General features: G+C 39.3%; 1 protein-coding gene across 1 annotated transcript in view; it reads left to right on the top strand.

The window, feature by feature from the left end:
- Positions 1-23,343, top strand: part of LOC130283110 (killer cell lectin-like receptor subfamily B member 1C) — a 60,329-nt gene extending 36,986 nt beyond the window's left edge. The window contains exons 4-6 of the mRNA XM_056532296.1: positions 22,721-22,881; positions 22,999-23,114; positions 23,223-23,343. Coding sequence (XP_056388271.1) covers positions 22,721-22,881; positions 22,999-23,114; positions 23,223-23,343 — 398 coding nt within the window. The remainder of the gene's footprint in view (positions 1-22,720; positions 22,882-22,998; positions 23,115-23,222) is intronic.
- Positions 23,344-23,980: the final 637 nt, after the last annotated feature.

The raw sequence follows: 23,980 nt of genomic DNA, 5'->3' as shown, positions 1-23,980 counted from the left end.
CTCCAATTTCTTTTTACTGTCTGAATAGCAGCAAAAGTGAACTCTGATGGGTCTGAATTGTGGTATTTGAGGAAATGGGCCGATAGCGGGTGTTTGTCGCTGCTTTTTTTAATGTTATATATATGTTCGGCTATACGTGTTTTAAGGGAACGTTTGGTCCTGCCGATGTACTGTTTTTGGCAACTGCATGTAATGATGTAGATAACACCCTTGGAATTGCATGTTAGGAATTGTTTAATGGACCACTGAAAGTTATTTGAGGTAGAGGTTACTTTTTCTGTTTTTGGTGTTTTTGCAACCTGAACAGGTGCCACATCTATGAAAACCGCCGGTGGTCAACCATGTGCCTGGTTTCCTTTCTTTGGTGTTACGTACAGTGGGAGCCACTTGTATGCTCAAATTGGGCGCTCTTGTAAAGACGATGGGAGATGTGCTGGGGAGAAGAGGGCCTATTATTTTGTCTTGTAGAAGGAGGTGCCAATTTTCGAGCAAATTTGTTTAAGTTTTGTATACTCTTCATTAAAAGGGAAAATTAGACGTGTTTTATTATTATCAGCGTAGGATGGTCGAGTTTGTTCCTCAAAAAATTCTTGCCTGTTTAATTTTTCGACTTTTTCTTTTGACATTCTAAGTGTTTTAGTGGGATAGTTTTTAGCCGCAAATTTTTTGGTGAGATCGGCTGCTTCTAACTGATATTGGGTCTCGTCAGTGCAATTTCTTTTTAGCCTTCTGTATTGGCCAATGGGGATATTGAGTAACCATCTTGGTAAGTGGCAACTTGAAAAGAGGATAAAACTGTTACATGCTGTTGGTTTGGTGAAGGTGCTGCAAACTAATTTCGTGGGGGTGGATGTGATTAAAAGATCTAAAAATTCAACATGTGTGTTGCTAATATGTGGAGTAAAATTCAGGTTCCAGGTGTTGATATTTAAGTTTTCAAAAAAAGAATTAAGTTCTTCCATGGGTCCGTTCCAGATTAAAAAAATGTTGTCTATGTAACGGCGCCAGAGTACCAGCCTTGGAATTGCATGTTAGGAATTGTTTAATGGACCACTGAAAGTTATTTGAGGTAGAGGTTACTTTTTCTGTTTTCTTTGGAAATTTGGTGTTTTTGCAACCTGAACAGGTGCCACATCTATGAAAACCGCCAGTGGTCAACCATGTGCCTGGTTTCCTTTCTTTGGTGTTACGTACAGTGGGAGCCACTTGTATGCTCAAATTGGGTGCTCTTGTAAAGATGATGGGAGGTGTGCTGGGGAGAAGAGGGCCTATTATTTTGTCTTGTAGAACGAGGTGCCAATTTTTCGAATAAATTTGTTTAAGTTTTTTATACTCTTGATTAACCCAATAACGACCACAGACGAGTATAGACGTCCAGGTTGGCGGTCGTTCCCGCACCTGGACGTCTATACTTGTTCATTATTCTCGTGGGTGCTGCCCAGTGCACCCTTGAGATCGCGGCAGGGACTCAGCTGTATCACACAGCCGGGACCCTGCTGCACTGCCAGGACCGAAGTAAACTTCGGTCCCGGCAGTTTTAACCCTTACAGCCGCGGTCGGAAGTGACCGCGGGCTGTAAGTGTTATGACAGAGGGAGGGGGCTCCCTCTGTCTCCTCTGCAGCACCCCGCATCGCGATCGCGGGGTGCTGTGTGTGGCCGCGGCTGGCCGGGACCTGCCGCACTGCCGGGAGTGAAGTTCACTTCACTCCCGACAGTTTAACCATTACAGCCGCGGTCAGAATTGACTGCGCGCTGTAAGGAGTTCTGACAGAGGGAGGGGGGCTCCCTCTGTCTCTCCTGCAGCACCCCGGTGCATCGCGGGGTGCTGCTGCATACCTGGGCAGCCGGGGGTCCTACAAAGACCCCCAGGTCTGCCCTGGGTATTGCCTGAAAGGACGTGCCAGAGGCACGTCTTAATATGCTGCCTGCTAGTGAAAACTGTCAGGCAGCATATAACTGCAATGCTTTGGAATACTAAGTATTCCAAAGCATTAAAAAGTGTAAAAATAAATAAATAAATAAAATAAAAGTGTCAAAATAAATAAAAATGTAATAAAAGTGTAAAAAAAAATATATATATATATATAAATAAATAAAAAAAAAAAATATATATATATATATATATATATTAAAAATACATTTATTAAATGAATCTAATTTAAAAAAATTCATAATGTGTAGGATCGCATTGGCGGACATCCGCAGCATGTAATATGCTGCGGATGTCCACCATGTGATCCTACACATTATGCAGCAGTCACGGTAATGAGCTCCCTGCTGCGGCTGGGTAGCTTTGTGTGTCCACTCATAGCGGCGGATTTCCCGCCAGCAGTCATGAGCGGACACACTGAGCTACCCATCCGCAGCAGTGATGGATATATTCGCCATGAGCGGGTGCTTATTCCCACAACATGGCGGATATATCCATCAGGAGCCTTAACTGTCACAGACAGACGCGTTATACTGCCAGCCGACCAAGGACCAATCAGAGTGGTCCCTGGTGCAGCCAATAACTTGTAGGGGTGCGGTATATAAATGGGGTCACTTGTGGGGGTGGGGGTACTGTTCTGCCCTGAAAGCCAAATGGCACTCCTCTCCTTCTGAGTCCTACCACGCGGCCAAGGAACCATTTATGGCCAAAGCGGGGGTATTTCCGAACATGGGACAAGCAGCTAAATAAAATATAGGGTGCATTTCTTTCAATATCAGAAGTGATGTACAAAAAATATGCCCCCCAAATGATGCATTTGTGAAAAATTGTGTAACCGAAAAAAACTTTCCCCAAGGGCTCAAGTACAATAATTCATAAATAAGGGGGGGGGGGGTGTTTTAATTATTCACTGAAAGAGCAACTGAAACAACAACCTACAAGTGTGGAGAACCACACAGCAAAATTGTGAATATACCCCAGTTAAAAATAACTTGTAACAAATTTAATTGTGTATAAAAATTATTTTATTATAATATATCTGTTTAAAAAAATACATGTATATATATGTAGAATACACAGAATCAATTCATAAAAAGGAGATATCAGAATAAAAATACATATGTATAAAAAAGAATAAAAAAGAATAAAATGTAAGGTGGATACTGGGGTTAGAAAGCCTGTATGCCAATAGAAAAATTGAAGGATAAAAATTAATAAATATAAATATAAAAAGTGCTTAGAGAGTCACAGTGCTGATAGTAAGCTGCAATTCATACATATAAATAAGTTAATATACACAGGGTTTTGCATGCACAAGATAAGGGAAGAGGGAAGGGGCGGGACATTGTGCAGGGTATACACAAGGAAAATGTGCAATACGTGTGGAGATCTAAATATCGCACAGTGGCCAGTGAAAACAGAAAAAATTTGATATAAAATAAATATATAAGTGTGAAACTTAATGACCAAAACGAGAACAAATCAAGCACAGCACTCAAGTGAGTTAAAAAATGCAAAAAAAAAAAAAAAAATATATATATATATATATATATATAGATATATAGATATATATATATATATATATATATATCGTGCAAGTGAATGGGCAAGGACATAAACATGCACCCCACAGTGAAAGAGGATATGTATATATGTGTACTGCCTGGATCACACAATATGGTGCTAATAATAGACAGTGGCAAACACCAGGTAGGTAGCAGCAAAAGTATAGACAGCAAGAATTGAATAGCAGCAAAGATAAATAGTGACTAGCAGCAAAAAATAATATCCATAAAGGGAACGTTTTAGGCTGGCACAGGACTCACCCCAGTCCACCTCCACAACTCCGACGCGTTTCGCCGGAAGCGCCTTTGTCAAGGAGTGAGGTGGACTGGGATAGACTCGCTATAAATAGTATATGTGTGCCAATGGGAAGTGAGAGACACACCTGGTGCGGGGTGCTGGGTGATGTGGACCGGAAACTGCGTCAAGTCACGTGAGCGGGTCAGCTCATGTGAATATGGCCGGGATCTCGCGAGAGGAGGGCTGTATAAGCCGTCCTCACCTGATGTGCGCAACCGCGCATATATGCCGGCTCAGCTTCCATACAGGGAGCCGGGATCGCGCGAGAATGGCGCTATCAACACAGGCCACACAAACATGGCCGTGTGTGACAATATTGCGCATGTGCGCCGGTCCCGGTCACTAGAGGAAAAAGTGACTGTGGCCACACTAAAATGGCTGAATGCCGACAATAAAAAAATGTAATATGATGGGAATGAAGTGACAATGATGAAAGTAGATGGTGAGGTCTACACTAAATCGATCATGGGGAATAATTGTAATAGAAAAAAGGTGTGGGGTGTGTGTGTGTAAAGGGATGGTGTGCAAATAATAAAAGGACGGGCAGAGGAGAGGGAAAGGAGAAAATAGGAAAGGGGGGAAAAGAAAAGTGTGAATGAAAAATATAATAAACCTAGTATGTGAATAGAAAAGAGAGTTTAATGCAAGAGAGGTGAGTGATTAAAAGTGAGAAAATGAATAGTTAAGGTCTGAAATTATAACAATATAGGGGACAGATAACAAATCGGTGTTAATATTAACAAGTAAGAAGATGTGAAAAAATTATAAAAATAAATAAAAACAAAAAAGGTGTGATTGGTGAAATCATAAATCTTAGTGTTGGGAGTAATAGAACAGTGTTCAGATATTGATAATTGTAAATGACATATAAGTTATAAAAGAATAATTACACATTCATAATAAGGTGGGGGGCCCCCCATATAACTTTAAACATAGTTAAAAAAAATTTTTGTTTTCAATAACTACAAATCACTGATGTATGAACATATATATATATGAACCATCCACAAATGTACAATTAGACAGCCAATACATTAAGACTATGTAAAGTGGTACAAGGAAATAGGGAACATTGAAGAAAAAAATAAAGGGAAAGAAGAAAGAGATTCTTCCGTCGTTTTGATGAGATGCGGGGCAGGAAGTATTGTAGACCCTACGTAATTGATAAATAAATTGGATAAAAAGAAGATATTAACAAACAATATAAAATTTAAAAAAGCGAAGCACAGTTAAAACCAGCGAGGACAAACATAGATAAAAAGAAATACAAAGAAATACATAAAATACACTTAACATGAACAAAAACCACATATGAAATGGATAAAAAAGTAATGATAATAATGATGGGCAAGTGCAAAAAATGTGGTGTATGTGAGAGAGGACCATGAGGAGGAAAAAAGGGGGAAACAAAGGGGAGATGAGGGTGTGGTGATGGTGGATGGTGGGTGGAAAGGGTGAAGAGTGTAGGGAGAGTTGGGGGGCGGGGGACGGGAGAAAAAAGGGGGGAAGGGGGAGGAAAGGGAAGGGGAAGGAAACGGAGGGAGGGGGGGTGAAGTGGGTTAAGGGGAAGGGGGATGGTGGATGGGGGTGGTGGAATGGGTGAAGTGTGTAGAAGGGGTGTGGGGGAGGGAGGAGAAAAGGGGGGAGAAGGGAGGGGAAAAAAACGGGGGTGGGAGGAAGGAGGGGGGAAAAGGGGGGGAAGGGGAAGGGGGAGGGGCGGGAAAGGAGGGAAGAAAGAAAATAGTGGAGGAAGGACAAAAATGTAGAATCACGAGTGTGGGAGAGTTTGAAATTTAACACAAGTTGGGAATAGTAATAGTGGATAGATAATGGACAGATGACTAGATAAAGTAGGTAACCGAGATAATAATATTAATAATGAGGATAATAATGATAGTATAATGGTGATAATGACAACAATAATGATACAACTGAAAATAATAAAAATAGAGAAAACAAATTATACTCACAAATAGGAGGCAAAGCTGTTGATCTCGTTCAATCCAGCAGGAGTTTTTGTTCCCAAAATTTCGATCCATTTACATTCCTTTTGAGCAAGAAGAGTTTTCCAATTACCGCCACGTGGGCCAACATAGACCCGGTCGATACCCCGAACCTGTAGAAGAGATGAATCACTACCGTGGTACTTCTTAAAGTGTCTTGCCAAAGACTTCTGAAAATGGATCTGGTCCATCCTTCCCTCCTTTTATGTCTAAAACATGTTCCCTCGCGCGTCTGCGGAGTTCACGTGTTGTCATGCCGACATATATTTTGTTGCATGGGCACTTAGCATAGTACACTACACCCTTGGTTGCACAGTTAATGTGATGGGTAATTTTATAAGATTTCGTACCACTGGCATTTTCAAAGGTAGTATTCTTTTCTATGTTTGCGCATGCAACACACTGCCCGCTTTTAGAACTACTCCATTTGGGTCCCTTTGATCCAAAAAGATGAGATTTATTAGGTCCCTGATGGTAACTATGAACCAAAGAATCTTTAATATTTTTGGACCTTCTAAAGGTAACGGAAGAGTTTTTGGGAAGGCATCCAAGAAGTACCTGGTCTGTCGTAAGTAGGGGCCAATATTTTGCAATTGCTGTGTTCATATCTTGGGTCCGTGAATGGTATGTTGTGATGAATCTGACGGTATTGGAATCCTGTTTATTAGTTGATCTTTTAACCTGTAAGAGAGTATTACGATCACTCTTTTTGGCTCTATGATATGCTTTAGTCAAACAATTATCATTGTAGCCTCTTTCTTTGAATCGTACCTGAAGATCTTGAGCTTGTTTCTCGAAGTCTGAGGTTTTGGAGCAAATGCGTCGTGCACGAAGGTATTGTCCAGACGGAATATTATTCACTAAATGTCGTGGGTGTCCGGATTTTGCGTGGAGTATGGTGTTGGCGGAGGTGCTTTTTCGAAAAAGGTCTGTGGAAAGGAAACCGTTATCATCCCTTATGATCTTCACGTCAAGAAATTCAGTGGATGTAGTGCTTATGTTGGTAGTTAATTTAATATTTAAATAATTTTGGTTGAGCCTAGTGATTAGATTTTGTAATTCAGTGACCGGTCCCTGCCACACTATCAGAATATCATCGATATAACGCCACCAATATTGTATGTTCTCTATACCTAAAATCGGATCCGAGATAAAGATGTCTCTCTCCCACAGCCCCAGGAACAGGTTGGCATATGAGGGCGCACAGGACGCCCCCATTGCCGTGCCCTGGAGCTGCAGGAAGAGAGACTCCCTAAACATGAAAAAGTTGTGGGTCAAAATGTATTTGAGGGCCACTATTAAAAAATTACATAAATCGGGATCCAGGGCACTAGAGGACAAGAAAAATCTTACCGCTCGTATTCCATCACTGTGTCAAATAGAAGTGTAAAGTGACTCCACGTCGCAGGTGGCTATGACCATATCGGGTTCGAGTTGTAGGTTGTCTAATTTTCTTAGTACATCATTGGTGTCTTTTAAGAAAGATGGCAAGGTCTCTACAATAGAGGTTAGATGGTAATCAATGAGGCGGCATAACGGTTCAAATAAGTTTCCACAACCAGACACAATCGGTCTACCCGGCGGACAGGTAGCACTCTTGTGTATTTTGGGGAGTAGATAGATGGAGGATACCGTGGGGTTTTTTGGTAAAAGGGCCTCCATCTGTTTGACTGATAAAATATCTTGGTCGACTGCTTGATTTAAAATAATATTTAATTCAGATAAAAATGCTAGGGTGGGGTTAAAAGTTTCTTATAGCAGTCGCCTTGTCTTAGTTGGCGTAGCATTTCCTTCTCATACATTTGTAGGGGCCATAACACTACATTGCCACATTTGTCGGATGGCTTGATGATGACATTTTTTAAGGATTGGATCTCACGTAATGCTTGACGTTGATGATATGTCAAATTATCATTTTGTATCGTCTCTGGGATCAAATTAAACTCCTGAGAGACTAATTTGACAAAGAGGTCTATCTCGGGAAACATGACTGTATTCCATTTTTCTCTTTCTTCCCGAGAATTGCTGCCCATAGGAAGATGATGTTGTTGATTCTGCCCCCACAGATGCCACTGAGGACACCGAAAGTGATCTAGCAAGGGGTCTTGTTTGGTTCTGTCACCATTTATAGACCCTGTTGGTTTGGGCGTCCATTGAGTCTCGTTGGTATTTTTTAGTTTTCATAGTCTGGATATCTTTTTCCCATATGTTGAGATTCTCATTATTATCATTACTTTTTTATCCATTTCATATGTGGTTTTTGTTCATGTTAAGTGTATTTTATGTATTTCTTTGTATTTCTTTTTATCTATGTTTGTCCTCGCTGGTTCTAACTGTGCTTCGCTTTTTTAAATTTTATATTGTTTGTTAATATCTTCTTTTTTATCCAATTTATTTATCAATTACGTAGGGTCTACAATACTTCCTGCCCCGCATCTCATCGAAACGACGGAAGAATCTCTTTCTTCTTTCCCTTTCTTTTTTTCTTCAATGTTCCCTATTTCTTTGTACCCCTTTACATAGTCTTAATGTATTGGCTGTCTAATTGTACATTTGTGGATGGTTCATATATATATGTTCATACATCAGTGATTTGTTGTTATTGAAAACAAAACATTTTTTAAACTATGTTTAAAGTTATATGGGGGGCCCCCCACCTTATTATGAATGTGTAATTATTCTTTTATAACTTATATGTCATTTACAATTATCAATATCTGAACACTGTTCTATTACTCCCAACACTAAGATTTATGATTTCACAAATCACACCTTTTTGTTTTTATTTATTTTTATTTTTATTATTTTTTCACATCTTCTTACTTGTTAATATTAACACCGATGTGTTATCTGTCCCCTATATTGTTACAATTTCAGACCTTAACTATTCATTTTCTCACTTTTAATCACTCACCTCTCTTGCATTAAACTCTCTTTTCTATTCACATACTAGGTTTATTATATTTTTCATTCACACTTTTCTTTTCCCCCTTTCCTATTTTCTCCTTTCCCTCTCCTCTGCCCGTCCTTTTATTATTTGCACACCATCCCTTTACACACACACACCCCACACCTTTTTTCTATTACAATTATTCCCCATGATCGATTTAGTTTAGACCTCACCATCTACTTTCATCATTGTCACTTCATCCCCATCATATTACATTTTTTATTGTCGGCATTCAGCCATTTTAGTGTGGCCACAGTCACTTTTTCCTCTAGTGACCGGGACCGGCGCACATGCGCAATATTGTCTCACACGGCCATGTTTGTGTGGCCTGTGTTGATAGCGCCATTCTCGCGCGATCCCGGCTCCCTGTATGGGAGCTGAGCCGGCATATATGCGCGGTTGCGCACATCTGGTGAGGACGGCTTATACAGCCCTCCTCTCGCGAGATCCCGGCCATATTCACATGAGCTGACCCGCTCACGTGACTTGACGCAGTTTCCGGTCCACATCACCCAGCACCCCGCACCAGGTGTGTCTCTCACTCCCCATTGGCACACATATACTATTTATAGCGAGGCTATCCCAGTCCACCTCACTCCTTGACAAAGCCGCTTCCGGCGAAACGCGTCGGAGTTGTGGAGGTGGACTGGGGTGAATCCTGTGCCAGCCTAAAACGTTCCCTTTATGGATATTATTTTTTTGCTGCTAGTCACTATTTATCTTTGCTGCTATTCAATTCTTGCTGTCTATACTATTGCTGCTACCTGCCTGGTATTTGTCACTGTCTATTATTAGCACCATATTGTGTGATCCAGGCAGTACACATATATACATATCCTCTTTCACTGTGGGGTGCATGTTTATGTCCTTGCCCATTCACTTGCACGATATATATATATATATATATATATATATATATATATATATATATATATATATTGCCTTTTTTAACTCACTTGAGTGCTGTGCTTGATTTGTTCTCGTTTTGGTCATTAAGTTTCACACATATATATTTATTTTATATCACATTTTTTCTGTTTTCACTGGCCACTGTGCGATATTTAGATCTCCACACGTATTGCACATTTTCCTTGTGTATACCCTGCACAATGTCCCGCCCCTTCCCTCTTCCCTTATCTTGTGCATGCAAAACCCCGTGTATATTAACTTATTTATATGTATGAATTGCAGCTTACTATCAGCACTGTGACTCTCTAAGCACTTTTTATATTTATATTTATTATTTTTTATCCTTCAATTTTTCTATTGGCATACAGGCTTTCTCACCCCAGTATCCACCTTACATTTTATTATTTTTTACATATATATGTATTTTTATTCTGATATCTCCTTTTTATGAATTGATTCTGTGTTTTCTACATATATATATATATATATATATATATATATATATATATATATATATATATACATGTATTTTTTTAAACAGATATATTATAATAAAATTATTTTTATACACGATTAAATTTGTTACAAGTTATTTTTAACTGGGGTATATTCACAATTTTGCTGTGTGGTTCTCCACACTTGTAGGTTGTTATTTGTGAAAAATTGCAAATTTCGAATTTTTAACACTGACTTTGTAATAATACCTGCCAAAAAACTATGGTGTTAAAATACTCACTGTACACCCTAGCGAATACCTTGAGGGGTCTAGTTTTTAAAATGGGGTCATTTGGGGGGGGTGTTCCTATGTTCTACTACCTTTTAATTTCTGCAAACCTTGCATAGCACACAAAAAAAAATATGTACTTTTCAAATTTTGTAAATTTTCAAAATGTCAAGTTAAATTGTTAGGTTTCTAACTAATTTAAAATGTTAATTAAAAACAAAAAATGATGTCAAAATAAAGTAGACATCTGAAAGTATAAGTTTCATAAACTATTTGGTCATTAAGTATAAATATATGCAACCTATTAGTGTTAAAATAGCAAAAATCTTAATTTTTTTTTAAAAATTTCATGATTTTTTGCATTGCAAAAAAAAACTACAAATGATATTGGCTTACTTTTACTATGTACATGAAGGACAACTTGTGACAAAAAAACAATGTCAGAATTATCGTGATTGGCAAAACGTTACCAGAGTTATTCTCTAATAAAGACAGACATCCCCAATTTGAAAAAACCGGCCTGGTCTTTCAGGGGCGTACAGGTTTATTTGTATTGGTCCTTAAGGGGTTAAAAGGGAAAATTAGACATGTTTTATTATTATCAGCGTTGGATGGTCGAGTTTGTTCCTCAAAAAATTCTTGCCTGTTTAATTTTTCGACTTTTTCTTTTGACATTCTAAGTGTTTTAGTGGGATAGTTTTTAGCCGCAAATTTTTTGGTGAGATCGGCTGCTTCTAACGGATATTGGGTCTCGTCAGTGCAATTTCTTTTTAGCCTTCTTTATTGGCCAATGGGGATATTGAGTAACCATCTTGGTAAGTGGCAACTTGAAAAGAGGATAAAACTGTTACGTGCTGTTGGTTTGGTGAAGGTGCTGCAAACTAATTTTGTGGGGGTGGATGTGATTAAAAGATCTAAAAATTCAAAATGTGTGTTGCTAATATGTGGAGTAAAATTCAGGTTCCAGGTGTTGATATTTAAGTTTTCAAAAAAAGAATTAAGTTCTTCCATGGGTCCGTTCCAGATTAAAAAAATGTTGTCTATGTAACGGCGCCAGAGTACCAGACCCGCACCGAGCCTTGGGGTAATATTGCTGTGCTCCCAGTGGGACATGAATAAATTAGCATAGCTCGGTGCGAATCTGGTACCCATGGCAGTGCCGTTAACCTGTAGGTAAAAATCCCCCTCAAAATAAAAATAATTGTGAGTTAAAATGTATTCAATGGATTTTAGAATACAAGATGTTTGCTCGCGTAAAATATTGGCTTCAAGTAGGTGATATTCTACTGCAGACAGTCCCAGGTTATGCTCAATAACCATATAGAGGGAGCTGACATCAAGGGAACTGTTCTGTTATCTGTACAATCTGTGTCGTATCTTTTAAGTAGTATGGGGTGGATTGTACATGGGGTTGCAGAAATGTATCAATATATTGAGACAGATTTGATGTTAGGGAGCCTATACCCGATATAATGGGTCGGCCGGGGGGTGTGTGGGGTTCTTGTGGATCTTGGGGATACAGTAGAATACCGGTAGTCGTTCTTGTGTACCGAGGATGAACCTAGTCTTTTTTTCTGTTAAGATCATTTTTTCTTGGGCACGGTTGCACATAGTTTTAAGTTCTTTAGAAAAGAGGGGTAGTGGATCGCTATTGAGTTTTTTGTATGTATTGGAGTCTGATAGTTGCTTCAGACACTCTGAATTATAATCTGATGTGTTTAATAGGACTAGACCACCCCCTTTATCGGCTGGTCTGATGGTGATCTGTGCATTTTTTTGGAGCTCAGTAATGGCCATTCTTTCTTTATATGTCAAATTTGGTTTATTGATCTGTCTAGTTGGCAGTTGGGATAACTCTCTACTGCATATTTAAAAGCAGTTAGAGCTGGACCTGCTTCTTGTCTCGGATAAAATTTCGATTTGAGGGAGCAATCTGTGTATAAAAGGGTCTGATCCTGATTTTTTGGGGGGGAGGGGATGTTTCAAAAAATACTTTTTGAGGCATAATTGTCTGATATATTTTTCAATCCCAATATAAGCATTGAACTTATCTAGTGGATGTGTCAGGGCAAATTTAAGGCCTTTATTAAGTAAAGAAGTTTGGGCTGGAGTAAGGATGTGTTCGCTTAAATTGATGATGGCACTGGGTTCTATTGTAGTTTCCCTATTTTGGACGGGGGTTGTGTCTGTGTATTTGATTCTGTTTTTTCGTCTAACCCTCTTTTTCTGGGGGTGGGTGCAAGATTGGGTGTTGGGGTGTTGAGAAGGGTTGACGATGGTATCTGGTGTATATCTGCTGTGGTGATGTGCTTCTTGACTGGGGTTGGGGGTGCTTGATTCTGATGTGTGGAATTGGGAATCGGATGTGGTGTGGGTAATAGTGGAGAGGGTCTTGGCGTGGGTTGTGTGTAAGATAATAGTGGAGGGGGTCTTTGTGTGGGTTGCATGTGAGGTATATGTGGACGTCTCTTTTTGTAAAAGTCCATTGTGTGATTGTTTCTCCAAGATTGATGGTGAGCGTGATTGGGTCTGTTGTGCCACTGAGGTGAATGTTGGGGGTAGTTTTGGTAGGTTGGATTGGGTTTGGAGGTTCTCCAAGGTGAATGGTGTGCGCGTGGATGATATGTATGGTTGGATCTTGTGGACTTCCAAGGTGAATGGTGTGAATACGGAGGTTTGTCTAAAAAAGGAGAATTGGGTTCAGTGAGTGGTGCATATTTGTTCTGTGTAGGAATGTTATAAAATGGTTGTTTAACTGATATATCCGGATTGGGTTTGGGATTGGTAGAGAGCCATAGTAATTCTTTAGATTTACGCTGGATAATATCTTTTTCTAATTTATCTAGTTTAAAGCATATATTGTTTTGATATTTTAGATAGAGTTCTTTTTGCTCATATTTAGAAAGTTGATCTTTGATAGACACCAGTGTATTATCAAATTCTTCTAACATTTGTTGCCTTCTCTATGATTAATTGTATAAGGATATGTGATTGCTCCTTCAATGAGTCGTGCCATTTCTTATCAAAAACCGGACCTGAGAGGTCAGATGCCGGTGCTTTATGTAATGTTAACCCTTTAGGTATCATGTCCAAGGTTAGGAGATGTTGCAGACTTTTGATTTCCCACTGTTGCTTAAGCCTTTTAAAATAAATATTTTCAAGTTGCCTGAAAGTATTGGACATATCTGTGTCCGATTGTTGGTATACTTTGGCAGGTTTAGTGGGGTTTGCAATATCATCCTTAAATTGGAAATTTTCAATGGCTTGTTTGCAACATCTCCTAACCTTGGACATGATACCTAAAGGGTTAACATTACATAAAGCACCGGCATCTGACCTCTCAAGTCCGGTTTTTGATAAGAAATGGCACGACTCATTGAAGGAGCAATCACGTATCCTTATACAATTAATCAATTTAAGCGAACACATCCTTACTCCAGCCCAAACTTATTTACTTAATAAAGGCCTTACATTTGCCCTGACACATCCACTAGATAAGTTCAATGCTTATATTGGGATTGAAAAATATATCAAACAATTATGCCTCAAAAAGTATTTTTTGAAACATCCCCTCCCCCCAAAAAATCTGGATCAGACCCTTTTATACACACAGATTGCTCCCTCAAATCTAAATTTTATCCGAGACAAGAAGCAGGTCCAGCTCTAACTGCTTTTAAACATGCAGTAGAGAGTTATCCCAACTGCCAACTAGACAGATCAATAAACCAAATTTGACATATAAAGAAAGAATGGCCATTACTGAGCTCCAAAAAAATGCACAGATCACCATCAGACCAGCCAATAAAGGGGGTGGTCTAGTCCTATTAAACACATCAGATTATAATTCAGAGTGTCTGAAGCAACTATCAGACTCCAATACATACAAAAAACTCAATAGCGATCCACTACCCCTCTTTTCTAAAGAACTTAAAACTATGTGCAACCATGCCCAAGAAAAAATGATCTTAACAGAAAAAAAGACTAGGTTCATCCTCGGTACACAAGAACGACTACCGGTATTCTACTGTATCCCCAAGATCCACAAGAACCCCACACACCCCCCGTTCGACCCATTATATCGGGTATAGGCTCCCTAACATCGAATCTGTCTCAATATATTGATACATTTCTGCAACCCCATGTACAATCCACCCCATACTACTTAAAAGATACGACACAGATTGTACAGATAATAGAACAGTTCCCTTGGGATCCAAAATATATTTTAGCCACCCTAGATGTCAGCTCCCTCTATACGGTTATTGAGCATAACCTGGGACTGTCTGCAGTAGAATATCACCTACTTGAAGCCAATATTTTACCCGAGCAAACTTCTTGTATTGTAAAATCCATTGAATACATTTTAACTCACAATTATTTTTATTTTGAGGGGGATTTTTACCTACAGGTTAACGGCACTGCCATGGGTACCAGATTCACACCGAGCTATGCTAATTTAGTCATGTCCCACTGGGAGCACAGCAATATTACCCCAAGGCTCGGTGCGGGTCTGGTACTCTGGCGCCGTTACATAGACAACATTTTTTTAATCTGGAACGGACCCATGGAAGAACCTAATTCTTTTTTTGAAAACTTAAATATCAACACCTGGAACCTGAATTTTACTCCACATATTAGCAACACACATTTTGAATTTTTAGATCTTTTAATCACATCCACCCCCACGAAATTAGTTTGCAGCACCTTCACCAAACCAACAGCACGTAACAGTTTTATCCTCTTTTCAAGTTGCCACTTACCAAGATGGTTACTCAATATCCCCATTGGCCAATAAAGAAGGCTAAAAAGAAATTGCACTGACGAGACCCAATATCCGTTAGAAGCAGCCGATCTCACCAAAAAATTTGCGGCTAAAAACTATCCCACTAAAACACTTAGAATGTCAAAAGAAAAAGTCGAAAAATTAAACAGGCAAGAATTTTTTGAGGAACAAACTCGACCATCCTACGCTGATAATAATAAAACACGTCTAATTTTCCCTTTTAATGAAGAGTATACAAAACTTAAACAAATTTGCTCGAAAATTGGCACCTCCTTCTACAAGACAAAATAATAGGCCCTCTTCTCCCCAGCACACCTCCCATCGTCTTTACAAGCGCGCCCAATTTGAGCATACAAGTGGCTCCCACTGTACGTAACACCAAAGAAAGGAAACCAGGCACATGGTTGACCACCGGCGGTTTTCATAGATGTGGCACCTGTTCAGGTTGCAAAAACAACAAAAACAGAAAAAGTAACCTCTACCTCAAATAACTTTCAGTGGTCCATTAAACAATTCCTAACATGCAATTCCAAGGGTGTTATCTACATCATTACATGCAGTTGCCAAAAACAGTACATCGGCAGGACCAAACGTTCCCTTAAAACACGTATAGCCGAACATATATATAACATTAAAAAAAGCAGCGACAAACACCCGCTATCGGCCCATTTCCTCAAATACCACAATTCAGACCCATTAGAGTTCACTTTTGCTGCTATTCAGACAGTAAAAAGAAATTGGAGAGGTGGCAATTTTATTATACAAATGTCAAAAGCCGAGGCACGAAAAATTTATGAGTTTGGCAGCCTCGAATCCAAAGGCTTGAATGCAGAACTAGAATTATTCGGCTTTTTATAAACATACCCCCCCTAACTATTCATTTCCCAGTCCTTTCCCTCCCCCTCCCCCCATATATGAAAATTCTTTATTTTTATTTAATTATAAGTAGGGTGTGAATTTTTATAGGTATAAATTATGACACTATTATATATGCATTTTATTGTAAATAAACACCATATGAACATATAAATCTACTTAATCTATTCTATCGGCTCTATTCGATCACACCCCGTCCCTTTCCTTCACCACATCATATTTATACCCACATCTATTTTATCCTTCACTGTATCATATTCATACCCCCATTTTACATATAGCAATATTCATATACGCTCTAAATAAATTCTCTATATTTTTATATTTTTATCACCATCTCCCAACCTGTTTTATACCAGTTTTTTATCACCTCTGGTTTGTTCCTAACATTTGAATCCCCCCCCCCCTTTTTATTATTATTATATATTAAATATTAGCCTTATTGGCTAGTCTCTTAATCTGCACACACAGTGCTCAAACATATGACATCACTTTTTATCACTGGATATTCGAAATACGAGTATCCTGTCAAATCATTTTTGACCAGGCAAACATTTTCAGATCCATTTTCCCATACCTTTCACATAAAAAGCATCATTACCATTTTTGCATCACCATTTTTATTCATTATTCACTCAAATAACATTCATAAAAATATGCATCATAAATAAATTTGTCATTTATCCTTACTGTATCCGTACTTTTCTCTCCCTTTCCCTTTGCATGTCAGAATACTCTAAAATTTATCTTTCAAAGCACAACATCCGTTACTCTAATTCACGAACATAATGCATAGCAACCAAAATTCACGAACATAATGCATAGCAACCAAAATTCACGAACCTAATGCATAGCAACCAAAATTCACGAACATAATGCATAGCAACCAAAATTCACGAACATAATGCATAGCAACCAAAATTCACGGACATAATGCATAGCAACCAAAATTAAAGAACGTAAAAGACTGCCTTTTAATATCTATCCAATTGGAAACATAACACTACTCTCATTACACACAGTATCATATGTATCCCTATTTTTCTTATTAAGTCTTTTTCTTTTATTCCTCTATGCAATTCTGTTTTCTCTGTATTCTATTCTTTTTTTTTTTTTTTTATTTGAACGTGTCCAAAAACTTTATTGAAGCTAACTGTAAACCCTGACACTTCCCTTCCAAAACCCACATCCAGCCTTTGTATTACACAAGGACGACGCCCACAAAATGGGTTATAAAAGACTGACATTTTCAGCCATGACCCATACAGTCTTCCTGAACCTCCACCATTGAAAAAGGGGATGCAGTTCCCCGAAACACGTCTGGTGTTAAGACAACCCTGCACATCATCTGAGACAATCGTTACCGCATTGCCAGTCCTCACCTACTCTCTCACCTGTTCCCCGTGCCGTCGGGGTAGAGAGGATACCAACAGCGTTGCCATACGTTGCTACGACCGCTAGGCTTCACAGCGCTGTCACACGCTGCTTCCCAGCCATCTTCTCCGACCCCCAGCACCGGATCATATCACCCCTCCTACATTTCTCCCGTGCCGCCGGGACAGAGGGATGTGCATCCGGATCGCAAGCACAGCTGCACTCACCTGACTGTGCACACTGTAGCCGGTAAGAGGCACTAAGTGCCTGAACTGTATAGCGATTGCCCTCTTGCATTCAGTCCCTGTGCCGTCGGGGTAGAGGGGGCATCGCCTGTATCTCTGCACCTAAAAACGTTTATAGTGGGCCCCAATCTGGGAGGCTCCAGAGCTACCGAAAATTTGCCTTATTGGATCAACTTTTTTGCTATGTACTTTCATCTGGATTAATCCTGGCTCTTATAATATGACTTTACAGTATAACTAAACAGATACTGTTTGCACTGTCCCATTACCCCACTTTCATTGTCTCATTGTCCAATTAGTGAAGTGCAATATCACTGTGTATATTTTATATTTTTAGCATTTTATACCATTGTAACCATTTTATCTAGTGACCAGTCTGCGACAAGGGCCCTGCTGCAGACCTCACATAATTTTTCCAAATAAATGTTATCATTTTATGCTATTTTAGACTCGTTTTCTTTTTTCTCTCTCTCTTTCTTCTAGTTTTTGACCTTATATCTTTTACTCTGACCTAGCCTAGCCGGACTCCCTCCCCTTTTTACACTATTAGTTCTCATCAAGCTACACCTACTCTGCTGTGTCTTATCTAAGTGCAGCAAGTCCTAGACCTTCTGTTTTTTTATACTGTACTAGCTGAGTACCCGGCGTTGCCCGGTTTTTCCTTTCTAATCCTTGTTGGGGAGGAAAATCAACAAAGGAGGAAGCTTTTGACTTCATATCCCATCCTCATATATTGTTGTCATATCCCAACCCCATATCCCATCCCCATATCCCGTCCTCATATCTCAACCTCATTTCCCGAACTCATATCCCGTCCTCATATCCTGTCATCACATTTCGACCTCATATCCTGATCTCCTATCCCGTCCCCATATCTCAACCTCATATCCCATCCTCATATCCCGATCTCCTATCCTGTCCTCATATCTTGACCTCATTTCCCGTCCTCCTATCCCGTCCTCCTATCCCGACCTCCTATCCCGTCCTCCTATCCCGACCTCCTATCCTGTACTCCTATCCCGACCTCCTATCCCTACCTCATATCCCATCCTCATATCCCGACCCGTAATATGTGTATCAGGTATTGAAATATCTCCAGCCGTACAGAAGTTATGTGGGAACATACATTTCCCATAGATTTGCATGGGACTTTAAACAAAAACCTGACCCTCACAAATGGGGGTAGTTAAGGGTTAAATTAACTATCCTATATTTTAAGTGGACATATAAGTAACGTGACCAAGTATTTTCGAAATATCTCCAGCCGTTTGGAAGTTATGCAGTAAAATATATTTCCCATAGACTTGTATGGGACTTTAACCCCTTAACGACGAAGGATGTATATTTACGTCCTCCGGCGGCTCCCGTGATATGCCGCGGGGTCACGCGGTGTCCCCGCGGCATATCGGGTTGGTCCCGGCGGCTATCAACGGCAAGGACCCACGGCTAATACAGGGCATCACCGCGATGGGCGATCAAAGCTGATCTCCGTGTCTGAAGTGAAAGTGAAAGTATCCTGGCTGCTCAGTCGGGCTGTCCGGGACTAACGCAGTGAAATCGCGGCATCCCGAACAGCTTACAGGATGCCGGGAGGGCCCTTACCTGCCTCCTCGGTGTCTGATTGACGAATGACTGCTCCGTGTCTGAGATCCAGGCAGGAGCAGTTAAGCACCGATAACACTGATCACAGGCGTGTTAATACACGCCAGTGATCTGTGCAAGAGATCAGTGTGTGCAGTGTTATAGGTCCCTATGGGACCTATAACACTGCAAAAAAAAAGTTCAAAAAAAGTGTTAATAAAGGTAATTTAACCCCTTCCCTAATAAAAGTTTGAATCACCCCCCTTTTCCCATAAAAAAAAATAAAACATTGTAAATAAAAATAAACATATGTGGTATCACCGCGTGCGTAAATGTCCGATTTATAAAAATATATCGTTAATTAAACCGCACGGTCAATGGTGTACGCGCAAAAAAATTCCAAAGTCCAAAATAGCGTATTTTGGTCACTTTTTATACCATTAAAAATTAATAAAAAGTGATCAAAAAGTCAGATCAAAACAAAAATGGTACCGATAAAAACTTTAGATCACGGCGCAAACAATGAGCCCTTATACCACCCTGTATGTGGAAAAATAAAAAAGTTATAGGAGTCAGAATAGGTCATTTTTAAATGTATAAATTTTCCTGCATGTAGTTATGATTTTTTCCAGAAGTACAACAAAATGAAACCTATATACGTAGGGTATCCTTATAACCGTATGGACCTACAGAATAATGATAAGATGTAATTTTTACCGAAATATGCACTGCGTAGAAACGGAAGCCCCCAAAAGTTACAAAATGGAGTTTTTTCTTCGATTTTGTCACACAATGATTTTTTTTTTCCATTTCGACGTGAATTATTGAGTAAAATGACTAATGTCAATGCAAATCAGAATTGGTTACACAAAAAATAAGCCATAATATGGATTTTTAGGTGGAAAATTGAAAGGGTTATGATTTTTAAAAGGTAAGGAGGGAAAAAACGAAAGTGCAAAAACTGAAAAACCTTGCGTCCTTAAGGAAAACCTTGCGTCCTTAAGGGGTTAAACAAAAACTCTGACCCTGGCAAATGGGAGTGAGTAAGGGTTAAATGACCTATCCTATGAAAAATTCAAATAAAATAAAAATTGTATACTGTAGTTTTTTATTAATTATATTTATGAATAATAAAAAACTACAGTATACAATTTTAATTTTTAGAATTTTCTAGAATTTTTCATTCTTCTTATTATATATAATTTTTCCTTTTTATTTTTTATTTTCATTCATTTATTTTTTATCTTTATTTATTTTTATTTCTGTATCTTTCCTCTTAGTTACATTTCTTTTATCATCTTACTTTATTCTCCCCTGTGGTCACTCTTTGACCACATTCACACCTATTTTAGATACATTTTGATCTCTGTATTGTTCTTGGGTGGGCTTGCCCTTCATCAAGATGGCTTCGGGTGCCCGTGAAGCGTGATGCGCATGCGCGACGTTATTGCTCTCTGTGCGTCACTTGACCGGAGCTCCGAGGCCACTGATTGGATTACATTCATTTCCTTGCAAGAGAGCCTACGCAGCCGCACTAGGGACACGCCATAATGGCATGCATAATCCTTGTACCGCTTCCCCTGCCCCTCATTAAGATATTAATGTTGTATATTTTATGATTAAGCTCTTTATGCATCTTTTTTCATGTATCGCCACTTCTGCACTGTGACACTTTACACTGCCACTTGGACGTCTGGCAGATGTCCCATAAAAATTGCACTTTACATGTTATCACTAATATGGATGTTTTATATTTTGACTTTTGTATTAATTGATGTTTACACTGTATTAATTGAAAGTGTGTATTTAAACCGCCAAATTGTAGTCACTTGCCATGCTTGAAAAAGGCTGCATGGGCAGCTGAAACGTTGCACTGTATTTGCTAATGAAATAAAAGTCACTTTATTTTTTCTACCTTTGGAGTGCTGCGACCATCTTGTTTTTGCTGTAGATAGATAGACAGATAGATAGATAGTATAAGTCAGAGGAGTTTCATATCTATATATAATATATACATGTAGATATGTAACTCCCCTAACTTATACTATCTGTCTCTGAACCTCAGTGATGTGTGCAAAGTCTTCTGTATATCCTATGAGATCCAGCTTCACACTGCTCTCCCCTATCTCCTGCTTGTAAGAAATGATGGGGAGAAACCTCCGATAACACAGGAGGCGATATATCCACTGAAATGAATAGGCACCTTGATGATACCCCACACGTCTGGTAAAACAGTTCTAGGAGTAATAATGTTTTACCATAATTTGATTGTTGTAGTAGTGGGGAAAACCAAAAAGGACCTCTGATCATTGTTGTATGAATTTATATTTTAAATTATTTAAAGCGTACCTGTCATAGTGCAAAAAAAGAAAAAAAAAAGTGATATGTTACTCAGGACCCAATCCTGATCATGGGCATATAATTATTATGTGTCTCGGACCTATATATCAAGAGATATAAGCATTTATCTGCTGGTGAGTTACTTTTTCATTGTGCAGGCTGGAGGGGGCGTGTCAGTCTGTCTCCCTCACAGGAGCAAGCCTGGGCAGTCAGCCAATCAGTACTCTCTGCTCTGTAACCCTTTCCTCTCTGGTTTTATGCTGTGTCATGTTACACAGAGGAAGATACTTGGAGCTTGCCTGCAGTAATCAGAAGACATTATGGTGAATTCCTAACAGGATAAAATGTATAAATATAAGAATAGATCTTTATAAAATTAGTGCAAGGATTTTTTAGATAAAAGTACAGCATTTTTATGAATACATGTTCTATCTGTTTCATCTTCTCCTAGTAAAGCTGGATGCTAATCAGCATAGCTGTCACTATGTGTGTCATTCATCTTTCACAGACTCCTGAATGTCTGATCAACTTCTTTGTCATTCAGGAGTCTGAGAAAGCTTTGACTATTTCAGCATGCTGGGAGTTGTAGTTTAGTAACAACTGAAGCTTGTAATGTTTGTAAATAACTGTGTTAGAGCAGTGTTGCCTCCAGCTGTTGTAAAACTACAGCTCCCAGCATGTCCACACATCCTTTATCTGTAGTTTTGCATACACAATAGAAATCTCCTATACTGGATACCGGTATGCTTTACGGCCGGTATCCAGTATGCTGTAAAATCTAGACTAGTCTGTCTGGCTCAAAGACAGGCGACCCCTAGTGGTGGCTATTTTGAGCTTGAATTTCAGGTGAAAATTGAAATTTTTTTGGACAGGTGTATATTGTGAATTGTCATATTATAATGAGTCCTGCAATATATGAAAAGTTTTTAACAATGACAGTGCCTCTTTAAGGGAAAATTACAGCAGGGTCAACTGTACTAAATTGAATTTATACGTAGATTGTGCATCGTAGATTGTCACCTTGTCACCTTTGATCTAACAAACCATACACGTTTAAAAAAAATCTTATTAAAAAAATGTAAAAAAAGAAACCTTATAGAAATGTAAATCCTTGTCCTGTTATCATTACATTTCTAAAAAGCTTTAAAACTTGAAGATTGTCGTCTGTGTCCTTATCATTGGTGGCTACATGGAGAGCAGTGTTATTACTACTCAGATACAGGCAGAACATGGAATCAGAGCCGGGATCATTGTAAGGAGATGGGAGCCGATCTACTGGTCATAAAGGATCAGGAGCAACAGGTATGGTGCCTATGTCCATGTATAAGGATATTATAGGGATAGGAAACCTGCCCGGTCTGCTGTATCATCATAACTATTTATATATTTTATACAATGAATGTTCTTCATTTATTACAGAAGTTTATCCGGGGAATTCACAGTAAACAGGAGGGAGATGACTCATATTGGATTGGACTTCACCATGATGGAGTCGGCTGGAGATGGGTGGATGGAGAACAATATAACAGCAGCTTGTAAGTGACTCCTGACACTAGTGCACACTGTGAATACATCTATATCCTGTGTCCTTATTATCTATGATTTCTGGTCGCTTTCTTTTGTTTTATTCTCTTGTTCCTCAGGTTCAGGATAAAGGAACAATCATCAGGACTATGCGTATTAATGACCAGATCTAATTATTCTCAGGGACACTGCATGTCTGCAAAAGGATCTATATGTGTAAAGAAATCTGTGAGGATCTGACTATCCTCACAGCAATCCTATACATTGAAGTGAATAACAATACATATATTTGTCATTAGGTCTTAAGTGATAGACAGTGATATGGGAAGAAAAATAATGTTATAAGGCCTGAATGCTTATGCCTATACTTATAGAATTTAATTTATTAATGAATATGAATGAATTTGTTTATCGCTCCTTTCACTTTTGAAAAGGCTTCTGAAAAATAAAAGAAGCAATCTGATTGGTTGCTATGGGCAACTCAGCAATGTTTCCTCTGGACAGATTTTGATAAATCTCCCCCAGGAGTCTGTAGGCAAAGAAGTCTTATGCTCTACCCATCAAGTCGGCCAAATCTTAAATCCCACATGATGTTTAAAGGGGTACTCCGGCTGTAAGACATCTTATCCCCTATCCAAAGGATAGGGGATAAGATGTCTGACCGCGGGGGTACCGCCACTGGGGACCCCCGCAATCTTGCATTCGGCACCCACCTCTTTAAGCTGCACGCAGTGCTGCCAGCTCACAAACTGACGGGTGCCGACCACGGGGTCGGAGTATTGTGACGTCCCGACTCCGCCCCCATGTGACGTCACCCTCCGCCCCCGCTATGCAAGTCTATGCGAGGCTCCCCAGCTATCCTTTGGATAGGGGATAA

This window comes from Hyla sarda, chromosome 7 (assembly GCF_029499605.1).
Source record: "Hyla sarda isolate aHylSar1 chromosome 7, aHylSar1.hap1, whole genome shotgun sequence".
Taxonomy (NCBI): domain Eukaryota; kingdom Metazoa; phylum Chordata; class Amphibia; order Anura; family Hylidae; genus Hyla; species Hyla sarda.
Note: the sequence above shows the minus strand (reverse complement) of the source record. Positions and strands in the feature narration are given on the sequence as shown.